Genomic DNA, 25,335 nt, shown 5'->3' with positions numbered 1-25,335 from the left:
TGTGGCATCTTGTACTGATGTCATTCTAGGAGTTGGCACCTGAGTTATAATACTCCAGTTTAATTAACTGAGAGCATAGCAGGGCAGGTACACCTTAGTCTCTTGTGAAGTGTATGACCCACACTGCCCTATCCCTGAGAAAGGACTCCAACTAAGAGGTATGAGAAGTGGGTGTCTGTCAACGCTGTCAGAATAAATTGAATCAGTCTGGCTCCAGTCTGGGTGATCTTAGTATTCAGTTCACTCCAGGAGACAGCTGCAGCAGTTGCTGCTACTTATTCTAAAAACTTTCAACAGTGAAAAGAAGCAGTTGTATTCCATACTAAGGAAAAGAAAACCTTTTCGTTAAACAAAACAGCATATTCAGTTAGAATTGTTAGGCTTTAAATGAATTTGCCTTTTAACTTGAGGAACCAGATATTGTGTCAGTGTGTGAAAGCAGTCTTATTTTGATGGAAAAATGTACAATTAATGCATTTTTTCAGCGGGATCTTGTTTTGCATTTCATTAGGTTCTGCAGCAGTTAAAAAGTATTTGAAGACTAGACTGATAATGGTGTCAGAAAGGTAAGAAATTGCACTTTCACTGTAGCAAGTATATTATCAGTATTTGCTAAAATATTGTTTGAAGGTCTGTTTTATTGTGAAAGACAAGTACTAATTATTAAAAATGTGACCAGGTGGTCTAGGTGTGTTCTACAGATGTGATGTATAAATTATTGAATAACATTAAAGATGGTATGTCTTGTCTTTGCTCTTTGCCATGAGACTTGGTATTTATAGTAATGTCTGCTATAGTCACTAATAACAGAGAAATGTACTATTTAATAATTGTAGCATGTTCCACACACACACACACACACACACACACACACTGTCCTTTGTGAAGTTAACTATCAAATCTTTGGGAAGTATTACTGTATTAGTAATGCATAGTAATGTCTGATTTAAACCCAACTTTATTGGTGTCTTGTATTGACCAGAAATTGCAAAAAACTGTGGGTAGCACTGAAGTAAACCAATGAATGTATGTGTTAGGCACTGTTGAGTATCCTGCAGATTGTATACCTTGGGCACCCAAGTTCTTTTTCAAAATATGACCCCCCCCAAAAAACTTTTTTTTTTGCACCACACATATATGTACACATTCTTTTGGATTCACATTCTTGGTTGCTTTAAAATATATTTGCCCTCATCTGATTATATGACTGCACCACAGCACAGCTACTGTCTAGCTGTCCTTCCTTAATATAGTCAGTCTGCACAGATATCCCTACATGATAGTCTTATCTACAATCCTTGACCTCTCTAAGGCCGACAGTGTATCATATCCACTGCTTATAAGTATTTTAGCCCAGTGTTACCTCTCCTGCCATACACTACAGTAATTTACTAATTATCTGTACAGTAGAACACAGTACGTCAAATGGAAAATGTTAAGTTGTCTATCTCGCCTTCATTCTTGCTGGATGGGTTCGGAGCCGACCTCGGCTCCGACTCGGCCACTCTAAAAGCTCGAGAGTTGGTTCCACCGGCTCGAGGCTCCCCTTATATCCCACAATGCTAGGCGAGAGTTACCTCAGATCTCGTTTGCCGCTACAGCTATCGAGGTTGGATGTTCTTCGTCTTCCCTTGCTGCAGTCCTGACTATTGGGTATAGTCCGCGTCCCAGTCGGCCCGAATACCAGAGTATAAGGCTGACGTCGGTCATGGCGCTTAGACTGGCGTCAGTGCGTCAGGGTACTAATGCGCATGACCGACGTCATTTCCTCAGTCTTTTTTGCCGCATGGTCCGATGCAGAAGCAATTTTGCGAGTGCAGGTTGGCGTTCTGAGATTTTCCGAAACCGGAGTTTCAGACCGAAACAGAGTTGGCTAAGTAACCCGTTAGAACATTTTGGTTTTCTTGCCTCAGTATTTAACCGGATGTCAGAAAAAGTGAATAACTGTATTTCTTGTGGGAAGCAGATACCGCATAGGGATTATCATACATTGTGTATACCTTGTTTAGGGCCTGAGCACGGCGTTGTTGGTTGCCGCTCTTGTGCTAGATTTAACAAGCGCACTATTAAGAGGAGGCTTGATTGTGCTAGGTTAGTGTTTGGGAAGCGTTGCAATTATAATATGCCGTCGGATGCCCCGCCACCCGCTTCATCCAAGAAGCGCAAGGACAAAACAGTGAAGTCTAGGGGTGAGGAACCGGCAGTCCCGGACGTCGGCTCTTTAGAAGGCTCAGGCGAGCCAGAGCTTTTGCCAGGAGTCTCTATGGAGTCTCAGGCAGATACTTTACTGTTACAGGATGTGCCCTCTCAGGAGGTAGGCCAGGCTGAGAGGGCTTCTCAGGTAACTGTTCTTCCCTCTCTTCCCAAGGTAGTTAGGGCCTCTCCTTCTGTTGCCAAAGCTTCTTTTAGAGGTAGGCCAAGTTCAGCTTCTGTGGGGGCTTCTCCTAGCATTTCGGGTCTGTGCCTAAGAAACATATGCTTAAAATGGCAGAAGATTTGATTACTCTGATTAGAGGTTCTCTGCCCCCGCCTGATAAGAGGCCTAGGGTGGAACAGGAGTTTGATAGTTTTGAACAGTGTTCACAGGCTTCAGAGTCTTCTGTGGAAGACTTGCAAGAGTTTCCTACTTATTCTGATTCTGATGTGGATGATTCCACTCCTACAGCCTCTCCTCCTGAGGATTTTTCATTTTCAGAGACTCTTCACTCCATGAGGGAGCACTTTAAATGGGAAGGCCAGGATTACTCTGATTCCAGGAAAAGGCTTAGGGAATTCTTGTTTTTACCCCAGCATAGGCCCTTACCTATTCCTCCTGTGTTGAATGTGGTGGAGGATGTTTTTGCAGAGGCTTCCCTGAACCCTGACTCCTTGCCTCCTGCTCCTGTTAAGCCTGATAGGTATTATAGGGTGCCGAAGCTCATAAGTATTTGTTTAAGAGTCCTAGCGCGGACCCAGAAACTGTTTCTCAGGGGCCTAAAGGTGTTAAAGCTTCTGTGGTTAAAAATCCTGTACCCTCTGATAAAGAGGCAAGGGCTTTGGATAGGTGGGGTAAGAAAGTATATACTTCTTCCACTCTAGCCATGAGGCGTTGAATTGTCAGTTTCATATGCTGAAATATCAGAATTATCTCCTTTCACAATTGAAATCTAAGGTGGATGCTTTGGCGGAAGGTATTGAGTGTAAAGAATTGCTGGATTTGGTTCATGTGTCTGAACAAGTGGGTAAGCATTCTTTGCAGTGTGGTTTTGATGCTGTTCAGGCCTCCTCGAGGGTGGCTGCTACTAGTTCTGTTCTTCGCAGACATGCCTGGTTGAAGGATCAGAATTTAGCTGAGCATGTTAAGACCAGGATTTTGGATGCTCCTTTACAGTCTGATGTGTTGTTTGGACCGCCTGTGGAAGCAGTTTTAAAGAAAATGGAGGACAAAGCTAAGTCTATGCAGACTGTTAAAGATTTTTGCAGGTGCAGCCTCCAAGTTTAGTAGAAATTGGCCTGCTAAGGGGTGGACATATCCTGCTTATGGTTCCCAGTCTAGGGGTAGGTCTAGACGTGGTAGGGGCAGGGCTCAAGGTTCGTTTAGGCCTAGATCAGACAGTTCACCTGCTCAGACTTCTGGTGAGGGCAGGGGTCAGTCCTTTCGTAAGCAGAACCAATGACCTGCCTTTTCAGCTGCCAGTGGATTCTCGTCTGGCAGCTCCTTTGGGAGGAAGATTGTCTCTTTTCAAAGAAAATTGGGATTTAATCACTCAAGACAGATGGGTGCTGGATATCATTCATCACGGTTACAGATTTTATTTCCACACAATGCCCCTTTCAAAGGCATGCCAGATGTTCCTCCTCCACAAAGAAAAGAGGCTCACAAGCAAGTTTCTCAGTTACTCCAGATAGGGGCCATTCAGCCAGTCCCTGTGTCAGAAAGGGGCTTGGATTTTATTCTCGCCTGTTCCTAGTACCAAAGAAGGGGAACACGTGGAGACCAATTTTGGATTTATCTATCCTCAACACTTATCTGGACATTCCCAAGTTCAAGATGTTGACGTTACAGCAACTGTTACCTCTGCTGGGCAAGGATCACTGGATGGTAACTTTGGATCTCAAGGAAGCTTACCTTCATGTGCCTATAAGGCCAAGTTGCAGAAAGTATCTGCGGTTTCGAACTGGAGATTTTCATTATCAGTTCTCTGCATTGCCCTTTGGCTTATCTACTGCGCCCAGAGTATTCACAAAGGTTCTGGCTCCAGTGATAGCTTACTTCAGGCTTCAAGGCATTCAAATCTATCCTTATTTGGACGACTGCCTGATTCTGGCTCAAGAAAAGGAAGACCTTCTACAGCATCTGGAATATGTCATAGCAGTGCTAAGATGCCTAGGGTATTCTGTGAACGAAATAAAGTCCAGTCTAGTACCCTCTCAAGACATGTGCTTTCTGGGTGTGAGACTGAATACAGCAGCCCAGATGGCCTTTTTAACCCCGGACAAACAAAAGAGTCTGTCACTTTACTTCCATCAACTATCTCATCAGTCCGTGCTGACTGCAAGGACAGTCCTTCAAGCATTAGGGTTCATGGCATCTTGTATTCTGGTGCTTCCCAATGCCAAACTGCATATGAGGAAGCTGCAATGGTATCTCAAAATGTATGGACACAGCACTGCCAAGATTTCGACACTGTCATTCACATAATACCTTGCCTTCAAAAGGAATTCTTGTGGTGGGCTCAGGAATGTCACCTAAACAAGGGACTCTCTGTGACCCGGCCAGAGGCGAGTCAGATTTTAACGACAGATGCCTCGGACACTGCTTGGGGAGCTCATCTAAATGGAAAGTGGATACAAGACAAGTGGCCTGCCAGACTACAGCATCTACATATCAACATGAAGGAGATGTTAGCAGTCCAGTTTGCATTGATGGCTTTCAAGGAGTTACTTCTTCCAGGGCAGGTGTTGATTCTAACAGACAACACAACTGTCATGTGGTACATCAACAAGCAAGGGGGAACACATTCTTATCCTCTATGCAGGCAAGCAATGATTTTATGGGAGACTGCGTTAAGCCTGCAACTAACTCTTCAGGCAAGGTTTCTGCCAGGAGCACAGAACTCCTAGCAGATGTATTAAGCAGACAAATCATGGATCCCCACGAGTGGAAACTGGATCTTCATGTATTTCAGAAATTGACAGTGTCATGGGGAACTCCAGACATAGATCTGTTCGCTTCTCCACTAAACCACCAGCTGCCAAAGTATTGCACAAAGGGGTTTCATCACACAGCTTGGAAAGTGGATGCTCTGTCTTTCAGTTGGAAAAACCTTCATGTCTATGCCTTTCCACCTCTGCCTCTTCTTCCAAAGGTATTATTAAAGGTCAGACAAGACAGGCCAAGGATGATTTTGATAGCTCCAGATTGGCCTCGGCAACACTGGTACCCACTTCTAAGGAGTCTTGTAAAGAAGCCTCCATGGCCTTTACCTCTGATTCCTCATCTGTTATCTCAGAAGGACGGTCATCTGCTCAATGTCAAGCTTCAATCTCTTCATCTCACAGCTTGGCATATTCTGTGTTGAAGCACAGCAGGTCTCAGCTTCCTCAACAAGTTTTAAATGTGATTATGGAAGCTAGAAGGCCTAGTACTAGGAGAGTGTACGAGAAAAATGGAAGAGATTTTTATTTTGGAGTACAGCAAAGAATTTGGAGATTTCAGAGCCTAATTTGAGTGTGGCTCTTCAATATCTTACTGAATTATTGGACAAAGGTTTGTCCTTCTCTTCCATAAAGATTCATGCTGCAGCAATTTCAGCTCACTATGATTGTGACCCACCTTTGTTTTCGCATCCTTTGTTCAAGCAGTTTCTTAGAGGGCAAAGAATATAAGACCCCCATGAGAGCTCCTACTCCTGCTTGGGATCTCAATTTTGTGTTGGAAAAACTTACTCTACAACCTTTTGAGCCTGCAGCTACTGCTGAATTGAAATATTTGTCATGGAAGACTGCTTTTCTGTTGGCTATTACTTCTGCAAGAAGGGTGTCTGAGTTGCAGGCCCTTATGGCAGTAGAGCCCTTTTTGATTTTCCATAAGGACAGGGTTTCATTACGTACTAATCCTTCCTTTATGCCTAAGGTGGTTTCTAGTGTGGCTTTAAACCAAACTATTCATTTGCCTACGTTTTTGCAGATCCTCAAAATAAAGGGGAAAAGATTTTGCACACTTTAGATGTACACAGGCAATTGCGTTATTATTTGAGCAGGACTAAGAATTTTAGGCAGTCTCAGCAGTTACTTGTTTCTTTTGCTTTGAGTTCACAGGGCAAGCCTGTGTCAAAACAAACTATTTCTAAGTGGATTGGCTTTTGCATTGCATTTTGTTATTCCCATCATGGCAAAGAGGTTCCAGCTGGGATTAGGCCTCATTCCACTAGGGCTACTGCCACTTCAACAGCATTTCTAAGGGGGGTGGCAACTAAGGATATTCTGGAAGCAGCTACTTGGAGTTCAGTGCATACTTTCTCTAGGCATTATCACCTGCCTATATACTCTAAGACTAGGGCTGGTTTTGCCACAGCTGTTTTACAAGGCATGTTGTCAGCTCCTGCTACTTTATAATTTGCCAGCCTCCCTTACCTCTGCTTTGGGATTCTACCCAATAGTCAGGACTGCAGCAAGGGAAGACGAAGAACATAGTACAGTTTTGTACCTACCATAAATGTAGATGTTCGAGGATTCCCTTGCTGCAGTCCAATTTACCCTCCCTCCTTCCCCTCTGTGTTTCGGGGTGGTTGTGTAGGTGAGTTTACATGCTTATATTTTTTGTATATATTGTACATGTTTTTTGGTGCAGGTTGTTTTTGGGACTTGTCTTTTTGGGTCTTCTGACATCTGGGGCAAGAAAAGACTGAGGAAATGACGTCGGTCATGCGCATTAGTACCCTGACGTACTGACGTCAGTCTAAGGCGCCATGACCGACGTCAGCCTTATACTCTGGTATTCGGGCCGACTGGGACGCGGACTATACCCAATAGTCAGGACTGCAGCAAGGGAATCCTCGAACATCTACATTTATGGTAGGTACAAAACTGTACTTTTTCTACCGGTTCTTGGTAAGTGACTTTTTCTTGTGTAATTTAGTCTATCAAACCCCCTTTAATTTTAATATTTTTACTTATTTCCCTTAGTTTAGAGAAATTTTTATCCCCTTCTAAAAAATTCCCGTTTTTTTCCCTCAAGAACTTTAGGTTCTTCCCTTGGGCCTACAGGCCTTTTCTCTTTCCCTAGTGGAGTGTGTGTATTATTTTAAAATCCTAGTTAGTGGTTTTTATTATAATTTAAACTTGACAGGGTGTAATTAGTGTGTTTGTGTGTGTGTTTGTTTACACCTGTTAAAAAATGTCTAAGGAAGCAAAGGTCTCTGGATTCAAGAAGTGTGATGCGTGCTGTCAGAAAATGTCTCTGACAGACGCTCACACTTCTTGTGTCTACTGTCTGGGACCTTTGCACCTGCAGGACTCCTGTGCTGTGTGCCATGGCTTCAGCCCCAGGGTCCTGCAGGAAAGAAAATAAATTGATATTAAGAGGCTTACTCAAGCCAGAGGATTCCCTTTCTGTTTCTACAGGAAGCCCTCTAAGGCATCTAGGTCTTCGGCTCCGACAACTGAGCCGAGACCTAAGGTTTCTCAACCTCTGCCTTCATCGGCTCCGGCTGGAGCCGATAAGTCTCAGTCCACAGTTTCTGTGGCTCCCTCCGGCCGGAGCCGGGGTATTAGATTCCGTGTCGGCTCCGACCAGACCTTCGGAGCCGACAACTAGGAAGAGGTCCAGGTCACCATCTCTTGGCTCCGTTCATTCGGCTCCAGGATCTCCCCTGCTGTCTGAACGGAGCCAAAGATCTCACTCCTCTAGGTCATCGAGGCTGTCGGATCATGACCTTCAGAGGGTAGTGAGTCGACTTCTTAAGTCCGAGGCACTGGCCCAGATGCTTCAGAGCCCGACTCATCAGTCGATGCCTGCCCCGGTCCATCAACATATTCCTCCTTGACTCTCTTGAGCTCGGGCCGGGTCACGTCGGAACCGAGACTGTGATAGCGTCGGAGCCGATACAATTGTCTTGGCTCCGTGCGGCTCGATTTCTTCCTTGGAAGAATCTCGGCGCCGGACTTCCCTCGTCGGCTCCGAGGGGTGAGTGGCATCGGACCTTGTCCGACCCCCTCTCCCTCTCGGTGCTTGGCGCTGGTGAGTTCGGCTCCGACATCGGCCTCGAGCCATCACTGTCGGTGCCGAGGGGTTCTTAGCTTCTCGGGCGGGGACCTCTGGCTCTGCCTGACAGGGGTGCATTCGAGGTCATGCGGAGTGTGTTAGAGCCTGGCTCTACTCCACAGTCGGCTCCGTCCGCCTCCTCTACAGTGCCTCAGGTTAAGTCGACTCACTCCCTCATCCCGGACCGCAGAGAGCCAGCTCCTCAGGAACCCCTGTGGGATTTCATCCTCTTCCGAGGCCTCTCCTGATTTGGCAGAAGAGCCCCCTCGGAAGAGGAAGTGTAAGAGGAAACACATTGACTCACCTGAGTCCATCACGTCAGACACAGATTTGGATGATTCTGAGGGTTCCCCGTTCCCCTTCTGAAGATGTCTCATTTGCAGACATTCTGGAGATCCTGAAACAGAGGGGAAATTGGCCAGCCCTCAACCCTTCGGAGGACGAATCTGTGTATCTTGAGGTGTTTGGCTCTCGTCCTTCCACCTCCTGGGTGTCCCCCCCCTTTGACCCCCTCATGCAGGTGGTTGCTAAGAAGGCATGGACGGCTCCTGATTCAATGGACCCCACTCCCAGGAGACCCTCCAAGTTCATAACGGCACCAGCAGACAAACAGTTCTTAACAAAAGGAGTTTCTGTGGATGCTATGGTGGTAGCTGCTGCCACTAAGAAGGAGCTAGCTGATCCTTCAGTACCTGTCCATCCACCTAACAAGGAATCTAGGTCCATGGACAGGTACGGGAAGCGGATGTTCTCGTCAGCGACATTTACCATGCGTTCACTGAACTACCTGTGCCATTTTACTCGTCTTCAAAGGGACTTGATCAAGGAAGCGAGTGAAATGTTAAAGGACCCTACAGCTGCGGGTTTCCAAGATAAGATGAACACGCAGCTGGCTACCCTTAACTCCATAACCAACTCCTCCATGCGCCTTCTTTCTTGCGCGGCTGATGGAGCGAGCAGAGCCGCAGGGACTGGTGTGGCCTTACGTAGGCATGCCTGGATGCGGCTATGCAATTTTGCGGACCTTCAAGGCGTCTTTCACTAACTCCCCGTTTGATGGATCATCCCTCTTTGGTCCTCAAGTGAAAGAAACCTTGACTAGGTGCGAAACTGATGGCAAGACCCTTTCTGCCGGAGTCCGTTTTCTACTCCTTCTAGGCCTTACCCCAAAGGCCAGAAAGGTGGAAAGATGTGGTTCCGTAAACAATCTCAAGGGACTTAGCCTGGCGCACAGAGTCGTTTCCCGCCAGAGGCAGAGGCGGGAATAACAATGGTAGATGTCGCCCTAGGGGCAGGGGGTCCGCAGAACCAGGGCAATCGGGAAGCCTTCCTGACAAGCCCTTTCAGCATCCCTGAGGTGTTGCCCGACTGCCCATCTTCGGAGGCAGTCGGGAAGATTGTCTCTGTACCCATTAGCCTAGCTTTCCCTGACTCAAGACAAATGGGAACAGTCCATCATTTCGAAGGCTATTCTATCCCCTTTCTTCGCATTCCAAATCAGTCAAAAATCCCTTCCAGATGTTCCACCGCTCAAAGGGATCTAGCGGTTTGGGACATTTCATTAATGCTTGCAAAAAGAGCAATTCAGCCAGTTCTAGCAGACCAGCAAGGATCCGGAATCTACTCAAGGTTCTTTTTAGTTCCAAAGAAAACAGGGGACTGGAGACCAATTTTGGATCTCAGTGTCTTGAACAGATCAGTCAAGAAAACAAGATTTGGATGGTCACGCTGCAATCCATCCTTCCCCTTTTGGGCAAAGGAAACTGGATGTGCTCTATAGACCTTCAGGATCGTACTATCACATAAACATGAACAGACGCTCCAGAAGATTCCTCCGCTTCAGGCTGGGAACCAGTCATTTTCAGTTCAGGGCCCTGCCCTTTGGTCTCACCACTGCCCCCCGGGTGTTTACCAAATGCATGGCAGTGGTAGCTTCTCACCTGAGACGACAAGGATTCCAGGTGTTTCCATATTTGGACGACTGGCTCCTCACAGCTCCCACCAAGCATCTCCTTCTGATGGCCAGGGATTACACTTTTCACGTTTGTCAAAAGCTGGGTATTTCAATAAATTGCGAAGTCTGTTTTGTCGCCTTGTCGTACTATTACCTACATAGGCGCAAATCTAGATACAGTAAACATGTCTGCGAGACTAACACATCAGAGAATAACAGACATTCACAAACTGGTATCACTCCTTTTCAACAACAACAGAATCAAAGCCAGGTTAGTTCTGAAAGTGTTGGGAATTATGGCAGCGGCCATACCTCTGCTTCCATTAGCCAGATTCCACATGCGGATCCTTCAATGGATGCTCTTTACTCAATGGTCATACCAGCAACTTCCAATGTCTCACACCATTATGATCACGCAAGCGTGCAAAAATCATCTCATGTGGTGGATGTCTTCCCCTCAGCTCTTGTTGGGAAAACCCTTTGTTCCACCTCCTCCGGTTGCTACTCTGACAACGGATGCCTCCCTGATCGGGTGGGGGGGGCATTATCAGGGCAGGACGGTCCAGGGCACATGGCAACCAAACGAATGCCACTTGCACATAAATGTTCTGGAGATGAGAGCAGTGCTTTTAGCGTTGCAAGCCCTTCAAGACTCTCTTCCCTTGTGAGCGATTGCAATCCAAACAGACAATATGTCTGTAGTGTGGTACATCAACAAACAAGGCGGAACCAGGTCATACCCCCTGTGTCGAGAAGCACTCAGACTGTGGCAATGGGCGATTTCTTCTCAGCGTTTTCTGATAGCAACGCACATCCCCGGGAAGTCCAATCAAATCGCGGACAAGTTGAGCAGAGCTATCCTCATGCCTCACGAGTGGTCTCTGAAAGACTCTGTTGTGAGAGAAATTTTCCTCAAGTGGGGTCAGCCTTGCTGCGATCTTTTTGCTACTCCCCAAAACAGCAAGTGCAGAGATTATTTCACTCTATTCCTTTACCAGGCCAACCCAGCAGAGACGCTCTAGTCCAAGTTTGGCCCCGGGGACTTCTGTATGCATTTCCCCCTTCCCACTAATCTCTCAAGTGATACAGAAAGCTATCGCTCAGAAGGCCTCATTGATCCTCATTGCTCCTTACTGGCCTCGACAAGTGTGGTTCCCCTTTCTACATCGTTTTCTTTTGGAGCGACCGTGGAATCTGGACCTAGTTCCAGATCTTTTGATCCATCAGTCGGGTCAGTTTCATCGCTCCCTCCCCTCTCTGAACCTCACTGCTTGGTTCCTCCAGTTCCAACCTTAGCCAGGCTTCCTCAATTATCTCACTCTGTTAGAGATATTTTGATAGCTTCCCATAAATCTTCCACTCGGAAGATTTATTTGAGTAAGTGGAAACGCTTCACATATTGGGCTCAAGGAAAGGACATAGATCCTTTCACTGCTTCCATCCAATTAGTCCTTGATTTTCTAGCTGAACTCTTCCATGCAGGTTCATCTCCTCTACACTTAAAGTTCAATTGGCAGCTATTTCTAACTTTCATGTGGGTATTTCTGAATCTGCCTTAATGTCCCACAAGCTTTGCAAAGCCTTTTTGAAAGGAGTTTTTCTTCTCAGACCTCCTATAAGAAATCCTCCTTCTCCTTGGGACCTAAATTTAGTTCTTGCTTCTTTGATTCTCCCCTTCGAACCTGCAGTCTCCTGTTCTTTAAAATTATTATCATGGAAGACTCTTTTCTGGTAGCTATTACATCAGCTAGAAGAGTTTCAGAGCTTCAAGCACTCAGCTGTCGTCCTCCTTATCTTTTGTTTCATAAGGACAGAGTATCCTTACGAACTAACCCGTCCTTTTGCCTAAGGTGGTCTCGACGTCAAATCTAAATCAAAGCATTGATCTACCTGTCTTTTTCCAGAATACTCCAATAGGTCTGAACAAAAATTACACTGCCTGGATGTTCACCGTCAATTGAGGTACTACTTGGATAGAACAAAACAGTTCAGAAAATCTGATCAGCTGTTTGTCTCCTATGCGGAAAGCAGAAAGGGACTTTCAGTTTCAAAGGTATCATTATCCAGATGGCTAACATCTTTGATTTCCCTTGTATATGAAATTAGACATCAAAAGCTGCCTGATAAACCTAAGGCCCATTCCACCAGAGCTTTGGCTACTTCTTTAGCCTTCCAAGACAGACTGCCTATTGACACCATTTGTGCAGCGGCTACTTGGGCTACTCCTCACACTTTCATTTCTCATTATAAGTTGGATTTAGCTTCTAGGCATAGAGCTAACTTTGGTTCCACTGTTCTCAGGAGTCTGTTCCGTTAGGCCACCCGGGACAAGGTGCTAGGGACGCGGTCCCATCCAGCAAGAATGAAGGCGAGATAGACAACTTAACATATAGAAGTTATGTTCTTACCATAACGTTCCATGTTAGTTGTCTTCTTCTCGCCTTCTTCTTCCCACCCTCCTTCCCCTGGCCTGGACAGACCTAGAGGAGTTGTGATTGTGACCTCTCTTTCTACCACCTCTTTCTTAGACATATGCTATTATGCATATTTCCTGGTTCAGGATGTAGGTCACCCTTCTTTCTTCCTGTTGTTAGAGGTGGACTCTGTTTACAGTTATACTGTTACTATTATAAGCTGGGGTTAGCTTACAAACGAGATCTGAGGTAACTCTCGCCTAGCATTGTGGGATATAAGGGGAGCCTCGAGCCGGTGGAACCAACTCTCGAGCTTTTAGAGTGGCCGAGTCGGAGCCGAGGTCGGCTCCGAACCCATCCAGCAAGAAGAAGGCGAGAAGAAGACAACTAACATGGAACGTTATGGTAAGAACATAACTTCTATTTTTCCCTCATCCTTCCTGCCAGTAACAACTGGAGATTCACAAAATTCTGTTCTCACACCAATACTTTGCAACCTATTCATCAATAAGCTATCGCCAGTCACTGTTCAAGCTATAGTGACACAGTATGCTGATGATGCCACGCTCATATGCTCAGCTTGTACTCTGACTTGCATGATAACATCTAGCAAGCATATGTTGTCATTGTGAAATGGATAGAACACACTGAACTCATGTTTAATCCCAGTAAAACTTAAGTTAATGCTTTTCATCCCCAAAACGATCCCTGACAGCTGCAGAAACTTCCAGATTTGCACTGCCCAAAAAATAGTAATAGAAACTGTTCCACAAGCCAAAGAGCTTGGAGTAGTCATAGACAACAGCCTTAAATTTGATGTACATATCCAAGCTGTCATCAAAAAGACTCACCAAAAATTAGGGCTGTTCTGTAGAATGTCACATTATGTATCTAAACAAGTCTGAATAACTGTGGCTAGAGTCTACCTTCTACATAAAACTCTGTACGCATTCCCATTTCTCACCAATATTAATACCACCAGTTTAAATAAACTTGAACAACATTACAAATATATCCAGGTATGCTGCCTACCTTCCTAGCATAATATCTTTGCACATCTCTCAGACATCTAAACTGGTTGGCACTCCCATCCTAACTCTCCTTTCCTCAACTAAAAGTATCCTCAGTATCCTGTCCTGGGTAGTAAGTCATTTCTTAAATGAAGTTTACTGGCAGGATCCCTGCACTCCAAAGATAAATACATGATGAGCTCATACATGTCCCTTAATAATTTTGGAGATTCCTTGTACACTATATACATAACCAGGTCCAGGAACTCCTTATCTTCTGTATACATAACCAACTCCAGGAACTCCTTACTCTAATTTATCAGAAAACTTTCTAACACTCTGCTATTTAAAAAGGAGCTTCAAATGCCATTTTCAGAAGTCCTGACTCTGCCTTCACTCTCCAGAACCAGTCTGATACCCTGTCATCTCTAAGTGGTAACCATTATTTGTCCAACTAGCCTCTGACCATTCCACTGTGTAGGATCGAGAAATTTAATTTGGCAGTATGTAATGTATATTAGCCTCTTAAGTATCCCTTGACTGTTTAATTTATATTACCTTCAATGACTGATACCACTTCACATGTTCTACTTCTCTGCTTCTGCTCTCATCCTGTACTACATCCATGAAATATCTATTATTACAGTAGTATCAAATGCTCATCATTAGATTACTTTTGTTGTAACCTAAGCTTATACGGGTTATATCTTTCCAGGAATATGACAGTCAACCAGTATTCAAAGCCTTAGGACACCTTCCATGCACTCTAATCACTGAGGGGCTCAAGGAGAGACACACAAATTCAGTAGTTTAAGGTATTAGTACTTAGGAACTTTCTTGACATTGAAGTTTGCATCTCTTTTTAAGGGATTGATGGTCAGCTAGCACTTCTTTAATGACAAGCAGATAGGTAGCCATTTGGAGAAAACCTTCTGCAGTATCTCAGCAGTGTCTAACTTCTGGCCAAAAGCATTAACATCTTTTTTACATAGTTTTAGCCCTGCATAAGAATTACTTATTTGCACATCCCAGACAGACACCAAACTGGTTAACAACAGAAAAAAAACACTCCTCCTTAAGAGTGAACTGACCAGCCATCTTAAAACCTGTAGCCCAATAACATGCCTCCCAGTAATATACAAGCTATGTAACTGAACTGATGCAGACAAGAATTTATAATCATTTAGAAGAAAAATTCCTTCATGGCTATGGAACAAAAGGGAAACAAAAGAAAGTCATATGAAACCAAGGATAATTTGTTGCTAAATAAAGATATAATAGAGACTTGTAAAGGGAGGAGTAATGTAAGTATGATGTGGATTGGATAGATTACAAAAAAGCATTTGACAGCATTTTGTGTTCATGGATAAATGCTTACAGATGTGTAATATACACCTACATTGATAAATGATATTACAATGACCATGAAACCGTGGCAAACCACTTTGTAGCTGAGCCATGACAAAGGGCAAATTATTATTCTGTGGATAGAAATTCAAAGGGTGATTCTCTGTCACTGCTGCTGTTTTTTTTTTTTCTTGCCCTTAATTAAGCTGCTTACCTAACAAATTAAGCTATATTTACAGTTTGGCTCCCAGAAATCAACCTTATTTAAAGACATGTCATCTAGTGTTTGTGGATGACTTAGAATTGTGTAGTTTATCAGATAAGGAGTTGAAAGCACAACTGCAAAAATGGTCAACACTTTCTCAAATGATATAAGAATGTCATTTGGTCTTGATAAATGTGCAAACGCAACATTTAAAACAGGAAAGCTGCTGCACCAAGAAAATAATCACTCAAGGAGAAGAATGTGACATAAAAGAACCTGAGCAGGAAGGAGTGTGTAGATACTTAGATGAAGGATTGGCAACAAAACATGAACAACTGAAAATAAAACTCGGTAGCAGACTAAAACTAATTTTGAAAACTGTCTTGACATCTAGGAATAAAGTCCAGGATATAAATGAATTTGCTCTTCCTGTTCTAACTTATAGTTTTGGGGTGATTGACTGACCCCGTAAAGTATTGGATTGGTTGGACAGGAAAACAAGAAAAATCATTTATCATACCACTACATAGGGGAAGTAACTGTACTGACTTAGGTAACTACAGTCCATAGATATGCTACCTTTTCTCTCAAAAATCCTAGAGCGTTCCATGCACACTCAAATCCTGCAATATCTACTGAGCAGTAATCTCACCTACCCAGCATGGTTTCCACCCCCACCATAACACCAGTGCTGCTCTGCTGTCATTTCTAGACTATATCAACTAACATCTTAATGCTGGCAAACAAATCTCAGCCATTTTTTGACCTCTGTAATGAATTTCACACTGTTCTACACCCAAAACGTATTAAAACTATAGCAGAACTCCACTTATTTCACACATCGTCATCATGGTTCAAGAGCTACCTAAGTAATTGCACCCAAGTAGTAAGGTGACAAAACACACGATGTTCTTCGTTTTTCACTGTTACAGTCATTACATTTGGATAATCTGCTGGCAGGTTGCCCTCAGTCGGCCTGATTAACAAAGTCTTGGGTCCTGCATCGGTTGCTGTCCCTTCTTCCATGACCTCAGTTCGTCAGGGGTATATAGCATGCAGCTGACGCCATTACATCAGTTTTTCTTGCCATGCGGTGCCTGAAGCAGAAGCAGTTCGCAAGTGCCGGTCGGCCGACTCATGAAATTTTCGTTTTCGAGTTTCAGAACTGAATTCTTCAACTTAAAGCCAAGTACCCCATGGGGAAACTTTTTCTTGCTCCTTTCCGATGTCAGTAAAAGTTAATAATTGCATTACTTGTAGAAAGCAAATACCTCATAAAGATTTTCATTTGTACTGTATTCCTTGCCTAGGCCCTGACCACGACGTACCTTGCTGTTGGTTTTGTGCTTTATTTAATCAGCACACTATCCATTGTCGGTACATTTTTGCCTCTAAATATTTCGGTTCTCTGTTTAATTATCCAGAAATGGTGTTGGTTAACCATCCGACTATCGGGATTCTGAAAAAACGCAAAGATAAAGACAGAGACAGGCCGTTGAGGTCCAAAACTGTCAACGACACTTCTCATAAGCCAGTTGCCAGTTCGCCGGTACTCAGGAAGGCGCTTTCGCAGCCCCTGATACCCGCTACTTCTGACTCACAGGCCTCTACTGAGACCCATTCGGAGTCCGGTATGCCACGAGATACTTCACCTATGGAACCCGTGGATGTCTCTACCTTGGATGGGTCCGGAGCCGCTGTGCAGGCACCGGCTTCTGAGGGTGTATTCAAGCCTACAGACTTGCATATTAAACCGATTCCACCTTCTATACTAAGGCCTAAATCTCGATCTATGTCTAAAAAAACTGACGCCCAGGCCACATGTTCAGGCCCCATGCTTATAAAACAAATGATAAAAATGGCTGAAGATCTTATTATTCTAATCAGGGGTAGTCAACTCCCCCCTTCTAAGAGGTCTAGGGCTGAGCTTGACTATGAATCTTCTGATCAGGACTCTGTTTCTTCTGATTCTTCTTATGACCTGGATTTGTCCATACCTACTTATGAGGATTCTGATGCAGAGGATTCCATTCCCCCTGCTTCCCCCCTGAGGGCTTTTCTTTTGGGGAAACTTTACATACCTTAAGGGATTTCCACTGGGAAAGTCAGGAATTTTCTGAATCAAAAAAGAGGCTTAGGGATTTCCTTCTTCTACCTCAGCATAGGCTTTTGGCTATACCTCCTGTACCAGACATTGTTGATGATGTGTTTTCGAAATTCAGTATGGCCCCTGATTCCCTGCCTTCGGCTCCTAGTAAACCTGACAGATACTACAGGGTTCCTGAGTCCCACAAGTTCTTTTTCAAAAATCCTGTTGCGGATCCAGAAACCATTTCTCAGGGGCCCTAGGGCATTAAGGCTTCTACTGCTAAAAATCCTACCCCTTCTGATAGAGACTCCAGGGTGCTGGATAGATGGGGTAAAAATGTTTGTACTTCTGCATCCTTGGCAATCAGGGCTTTAAACTGCCAATTTCATGTTAAAATATCAACAACATATTATTGGACTGCTTAAACAGAAAATGATGTTGATCTCTGACTGTGTGGAAAATAAAGATTTACAGGACTTATTGCATTCTGCTGAACAAGTTGAAAAATATACTTTACAATGTGGTTTTGATTCTTTAGAGGCCTCTTGCAGGACTGCTGTTACTGGGTCTGTGCTTAGAAGGCATGCTTGGCTTAAGGAGCAATCTCTGCCTGACCACGTTAAAGCAAAATTGTTGGATGCTCCTTTAAATCAGGGCCGCCTGTTTGGCAATAAGGCTGAAGAAGTTCTAAAAAAGATGGAAGATAAAGCTAAATCTATGCAAACTGTAAAATATTTCTTGCAAGTGCAACCTCCTAGATTTAGTAGACACTGGCCTACTAAGAATTGGTCCTTTCCAGCTCCTTCCAGATCCTCTCAAGCCAAACCCAGACACGCCAAAAGCACCAGGTTTCAGTCCCAGGGGACTCTCAGAACTGAGCAATGGGGGGCCACCACTTCCAAATCTGGAAATAACAAGACACCCCCTATGGTAAACAGTCTCAATGACTTTCCTTTAAAATTACCAAGCATGTACCTTTTAGCCGCCCCTTTGGGGGGAAAGATTGCTCTTCATGCAAAAAACTGGGAACTCATAACCCAGGACAAATGGATTTTAAATATAGTGTCCCAGGGGTACAGTTTTAATTTCCACACGTTGCCAACACCAAACGGGTGGCAAGACCTGCCCCCCCCAAATCAGTGGGCAGAGGCTCAAAAACAAGTACTTTCCCTCTTAAAAACATGGGGGCTATTCAACCGGTACCAGAAGAGGAAAAGGGACAAGGTTTCTATTCCAGGCTTTTCCTGGTACCCAGAAAAGGCAAATCATGGTGCCAATTCTGGACTTGTCTACTCTAAACATCTTTCTGGACATTCCAAAATGCAAGATGCTGCCTCTTCAGTTACTTCCTATGCTAGACAAAGATGCCTGGTTGGCAACTCTAGATTTAAAAGAAGCTTACCTGCATATCCCAATCAGGGAATCTTGCAGAAGATACCTATGCTTCAAAGCAGACTACTTCCACTATCAGTTCTCTGCACTGCGCTTTGGCTTGTCTACTGTACCCAGGGTATTCACAAAATGCCTGGCTCCAGTAATTGCATTTTGCAGGCAAAGAAATATTGAGATATATCCATACCTGGGCGATTGTCTAATTCAGACAGAAAACCAGACCATACTTATAAATCATCTGGCGTTTGTAAAAAGGGTTCTAACTTGTCTGGGGTACACCATAAATGAAAATAAATCACAACTGGTACCCTCTCAACAGATTACATTCCTGGGTGCATGCTTGAATACAACTGCCCAGATGGCTTTCCTCACACCAGAAAAGCAAATTCGTTTGGTAACGTACTTCAAACAAGTGGCCACAAAAACCCTGCTATCTGCAAGATAAATACTGCAAGCCTTGGGGTTCATGGCCTCCTGCATTATTCTAATTCCATATGCAAGACTGCTTATGAGGAAACTTCAGTGGTACTTAAAAAGTCTATAGAGTCAACATTGTCACAGCCTGGAAACAATGATTCCTATCATACCTTGCCTACGCTTGGAGTTCCTGTGGTGGGCAGAGGCCTGCCATCAAAACAAGGGACTGCCATTCACACTACCCCCTGCCACCCAAACCCTAACTACAGATGCATCGGACTATGCATGGGGAGGCTTCACCTGGCAGGGAAGTGCATTTAGGGCAAATGGAACCCAAATCAAATGCACCTGCATATCAGTCAAAAAGAAATGTTAGCTATAAAAAATGCTCTGACAGCCTTCAAGGGCTACATTCTTCCAGGACAACTAATGGTAAAGACGGACAACACCACGGTTATGTGGTACATAAACAAGCAGGGGGGTACACATTCCTACCCCCTCTGCAGACTAGCCATGGCATTGTGGAACACGGCTTTGATCTACCAAGTGCACCTACAAGTTCAATTCCTGCCAGGAAAATTTAATACACTGGCAGACGGACTAAGCAGAAATCTCATGGACCCACACAAGTGGAAACTGGAACCACGGATTTTCAACATGTTGACAAGCAAATGGGGGAGCCCAGACATAGATCTATTTGCCTCCCCCCAGAACTACCAGTTGGACAAATTTTGCACAAGGACTCCCCACAAAAAAGCCTGGAAAGTGGATGCTCTGTCCTTCAGCTGGAAAAACCTATCAGTCTACGTCTTTCTCCCTCTGCCTCTGCTCTCCAAAGTCCTGCTAAAAGTCAAACAGGACAAACCAAGAATGATTTTGATTGCTCCAGACTGGCCATGCCAACACTGGTACCCCCCACTCCTGCACAGTGTGTCACAGATATCACCATGGCACCTGTCTCAGACACCTTCCTTGCTGTCTCATTAGGATAACCAAATTCTGCACCATCAGCTCCCAACATTGAACCTTGCAAGCCTGGCTAATCACTTAAATTCACCCTTAGCATCCCTCAGCAAACCTGTGATGGATGTTATCTTGGAGGCGAGAAGACCTAGTACTAGAAAATCTTATGCAGACAAATGGAAATGATTCTGTGCCTGGAACCAATCTTTAGGGATGAGCACAGCAGCGCCCAATTTACCTCAGATTTTGCAATACTTAACTGAGATGCTTCACAAGGGCCTGTCTTTTTCCTCTATTAAAATCCATGCTTCAGCTATTTCAGCTCACTATAACACAGAACCACCCCTCTTTTCTCATCCCCTGCTCAAGCAGTATCTCAGAGGGGCAAAGAACTTAAGACCACCCGGGAGAGCTCCTACCCCTGCCTGGGACCTTAACTTTGTTTTGGAGAAGCTCACTCTACCTCCTTTCGAGCCAGCTGTTACTGCAGACCTAAATTTTCTTTCTTGGAAAACAGCCTTCCTCTTAGCAGTCACTTCAGCTAGAAGGATATCTGAATTGCAGGCCCTTATGGCAGTGGAACCTTTCATAATCTTTCATGCGGACAAGGGTATCTCTGAGGACCAGTCCATCTGTCATGCCCAAGGTGGTTTCCAGTGTGGCTCTTTATCAGTCCATTCATTTGCCAACCTTCTATCCCAATCCACAGAACAAAGGAGAACGGCTTCTGCATTCCTTGGACGTGCATAGACAACTTAGATTTTACTTGGACAGAACTAAATTTCGAAGAAAATCTGAACAATTGCTAGTAGCATTTGCTGCTGGGGCAGAGGGGAAGGCTATTTCAGAACAAACCATTTCTAAATGGATAAGCCATTGCATTCATTTCTGCTATAAGCACCATGGAAAACCTATCCCCCAGGGGATCCAGATCTCATTCCACCAGGGCTGCATTTACTTCTGCAGCCTTTCTCAGAGGTGTTAGGGATATTCTAGAAGCTGCTACTTGGAGTTCTGTACATACTTTCACCAAGCATTATCATTTACCAATTTTCTCTAAATCCAGAGCTGGCTTTGCCACTGCTGTCTTGCAGGGCTTTATAGTTGGTCCTAATGCTGTATAAATTCCTCTTCCCAACCATAGCTTTCGGAATCTACCCAAATGTAATGACTGTAACAGTGAAACACGAATATAATACAGTTGTGTACACTTACCATAAATGTAGATGTTCAAGTGTATTCATTGTTGCAGTCCTGGTTACCCTCCCTCCAGCCCCCTGTTTTTCTCTGACTATACCTCTACTTTCTTTTTCTATGCTTAAAAGCCTTTTTGGTGTATTTGCTTTTGGTTGGAGATATATTTTTGTGTTTTTAATTTTATTTGCTCCCCATTTGGGGGGCACCTGACATCTGGGGGCAAGAAAAACTGATGTAATGGCGTCAGCTGCATGTTTTATAACCCTGACGTACTGACGTCATGAAGAAGGGACAACAACTGATGTAGGACCCAAGACTTTGTTAATCAGGCTGACTGAGGGCAACCTGCCAGCAGATTACCCAAATGTAACGACTGCAACAGTGAATACACTCCAGCATTTATGGTAGGTGTACACAACTGTACTTTCCTTCTTCCTCCCAGTCTCTATAGGTGACCCTTTCTATTCACTATATACTTAAATAAGCGTTACATTATTATCCATTATGATTCAGTATGCATATGATGCTGTAATCATTTGTCCTGTCCTCACTTTGGGACAGCTACAGACCATTACAACGAAACATACTCAGCAGTAGAGTGCTCATCTTACAGATAATTCTAAATCAATCAATAAATAAACTAATGCTATTTGTCTGCAAAGCTAGTTCCCAAAATTCAAATGGTTTTAATATTACCTTTCCTCAAAATATTAAACTTGTTTCCAGCATCAAGTTGCTTGGTGTAGTAATTGATGTTAAGCTCAAGTTTGATATTCACATATCAAAACTCACTAAAAACTTTGAGCTCTGTACAGAGCCAAGCATTTTTTAAGTGGCCTAGGTCATAAGTCTGTTGCACTTGCTTATCTCTTAGCAACACTCCTGTATGATACCTCTGTCCTACCTAATCTGCACAACGGTACAAATGATGCTATAATGAAATTGTCAAATTCTTAGCTAATTTTCCTAATGGATCCCATCACTATCTTGCATTCTCAAAATTACTCTGGATGGAATTTAACATTATTCTGTATGTATCGTTCCCACATTTCCCATTTTTTGTATGTAATTTGATCCTACCCTTTTCTAAAGATCCGACTTCCAGTTATTTTATCTCTGTTACTATATTCACTACTTCTAGTAGAGTTGTTTAGACTCCAGTTTCTATTTTCTAGTAATTGCTTTTTATCAGCTGCCAGAATTAAACTCAGCAAGGCCTTGCTATGTCTAGGTAATTCTGATCCTGAATCATAGCTTAAAAATCATTTTCTTAGTTACACCAATTTGCTCATCTGGTATTTCTGATAGAGTAGTCTGCTGGAATTTTTTGAATCCTGCCAACTCATTACACTCCCAAAAAATAGGTTCTGAATTACCTCTTTTTGTCCCCATCACACTCCCACATTTGCACTCTACCTGTGGAAACATTTTTTGCAGTCTGCTAACTCTTCTAGACTCTGTTGCATGTTTGGTAGCCGTACATATATCCCCCATTGTTACTTTGTGAATTGCTTATCCGGTCTCTCTTCCCAGTTCTTTCTAACCTCCTGTGATTGATTCCTCTAGTTATCATGCAATATTTTATATGTTCTACTAATTATACCTTTTTTCAACAGCAGCTTCTGTTCTAGATTCTACTAAAAACTCTACCAGTGCTGGTCTTTCACTTACGATACCCCTGTTTATTCTCTTTGCTTGTACTCTGATATTAATCATGGACAGGGAAGGCAGTCTCTAACATGAAGTTTAAATTAATTCCTGGCCTCCTCCAATTCTGTTACCTTTTCCCCTCTAATGATTTTCTTCCAATACCTTGGTTCTTCACTGATTTTCTCCAATAAATTCCAGCCCCATCTTCCCTATTCTATGTACCCCTAATTGCAGTCATTCCTATCAGAATCTCCATTCTCCTTCCCTTTGTTGGATTAGTTCTTAGAATACTTTTTGATACTTAATGAATATGATATTTTGTATGGTTATTGTTATTCTCCTTAAGGATCTGCATTAGTCTCTACTTGTTAATTGAGCCCCCCCGTTTTATCATCATCCCTTTCCACTTTGAATTATAGCTTTCTACTTGTGCTCTGTATAGTAGCCTTAACTGTGTAGCTCTGAAATACCCCTTCAAATCAAATAATCCCAACCACCTTCTTCTGTTGGAAGTATCAACTTATCCCACTTGACTCTTGCCCTCTTCCCCTCCCAGATGAAATCCTTCAACTTTAATTAGTTGTTATCCACAACTTCTCATCTGGTTGAAAAATATGCCCGTGAATGCAACTAAAGGGACTAAAACATTTTCATTGTTTGTATCTTGTTATTCATATCCGTAAAACAAAGCTTCCAATTTCTTATTATTTTTGTTTAGTCTCTTTCCTTAGCTGCCATAACAGAATCTTTTTTAATCCATACTCCTTAGTACATTATATCATGTCCTATAAATATGGGCATTGCTGAACCAATTCTTCTGTGGGTACATAGTTTACAGCTCTTGCCTTTGTTTTATCTTCATTAATTTTGTATCCTGAAGAGACCTGAAACTGTCTCAGAATGTTCCACAACACTGAAATGTCCTTTTGTCATTTTAACAGGTATAAAGTAATATAATTTGCAAATAAAGCTAACTTTTCTTAACTACCATACCAATTATATCCTTGAATTTCTGAGTCCCTTGTTTTCTATGCCAATGGATCTAAGTACAATGCAAATAAAGGGAAAAGGACACCCCTGTCTGGTTCATCTGCTCAAACAAAACTTATCAGAGAGGTACCCCGTCACATACACACACACACACACACACACACACACACACACACTAATTTTTGCCTCCAATCCCTCATATATCCTCTTAATCAGCCTTATAATTTTATCAGGGAATGCAGATGGTTCCATTTTCCTGTTTATAAAATCCCACCTTATTCCTTCGACTGCATTCTCTGCATCAAGACCCGTGAACAGCAGTGGTTATTTCTGCTTCCCCCTGGATCAACGTTGCTTTTTTAATGTTGTCAGATGTTTGCTTCCCCTCCCCAGAACCACATTGATCAGTGTCTGTTAATGTTGGCGTCATCTTTGCCACCAAGACCCATGAACGACAGTCATTATTTCTGCTTCCCTCTGGATCATCATTGTTCTTTTAATGTTTCAAATGTTTGCCTCCCCTACACAAAACCACATTGAACTGTATCTATTAATTTTGGCATCATCTTTACCATTCTTTTAGCCATTGTAGACATAAACAGTTTATAATCATGATTTAGAATCTAAATGGACCTATATGAAGTTGGATATTATGGATCTGTACCATCTTTAAGTATTACAGCCACCACCGCTTTCTTCCAGGATGATGGTGCTTCTCCTCCTTTAAAATACTGCTTAACAAAACCTCCCAGATCTTTATCACTTTTTTCCCTCCTAACTTCCAGATTTGCACAGGAATGCCATCTCTTCCTGTGGTCTTTCCTATAGATTGGTTACACATCAGCATTTTTATCTCATCTCCTCCTATGCTGTTTGTAATTGAGCATCATCTACTTCTAACATTGGTATATTTAATTCTTCCATAAACTTTTCCATTTGTACTTTTTCTTGATTTCCACATTTCTCTGATTTATATAGAGTTTTATAACATTTCTGAAATAGCTCTACAAGATCTCTGGTTATTTTCCTTGCTATAGGCTCTCTAAGCTTGGCAACAGTTCTTTCTACTTTCTGTTGCCTGAGCCATTGTGCTAAACATTTTTGTGGAGTTATCAAAAAAGCAATCTTTCTAAACTCATGCATATTATCAAGGGTTGTCCCTTATCTTCTCTTTATCACTCTGCAATTGTGCTTGTTCTTGTTCTGTAAGATTCTCCATATTCTGCAATACTTTTACTTTTGACAGTCCCTCTAAATAATAATTTGTCAATTCCAAATAATTTCTACCACCCATTCTTTAAATTCCTGTCTTTTTAGCAATTAGGCGGGGAAGTACCAGTGTCTCATTTTTATTTCATTACGTTGCATTTTTATTTGTTATTGTTGGTGATTGATCTGAAATAATTATTGGATGTGTATCAAAACTTTCAATTAAATGCACAAGTTCCTGTGAAATACAGAT

At 43.1% G+C, this 25,335-nt stretch overlaps 1 protein-coding gene across 2 annotated transcripts in view; it reads left to right on the top strand.

The window, feature by feature from the left end:
- LOC122811674 (zinc finger CCCH domain-containing protein 10-like) overlaps positions 1-25,335 on the top strand; it is a 3,783,075-nt gene that overhangs the window by 3,504,688 nt on the left and 253,052 nt on the right. For both annotated transcript variants that reach the window (XM_044083671.1, XM_044083670.1), the window contains one exon: positions 512-566. In XM_044083671.1, coding sequence (XP_043939606.1) covers positions 512-566 — 55 coding nt within the window. The remainder of the gene's footprint in view (positions 1-511; positions 567-25,335) is intronic.

Source organism: Protopterus annectens, chromosome 9.part0 (assembly GCF_019279795.1).
Source record: "Protopterus annectens isolate FY-2018-M chromosome 9.part0, PAN1.0, whole genome shotgun sequence".
Lineage (NCBI taxonomy): Eukaryota > Metazoa > Chordata > Ceratodontiformes > Protopteridae > Protopterus > Protopterus annectens.
The sequence above is the reverse complement of the archived record's forward strand: the minus strand, read 5'-3'. Positions and strand labels throughout refer to the sequence as shown.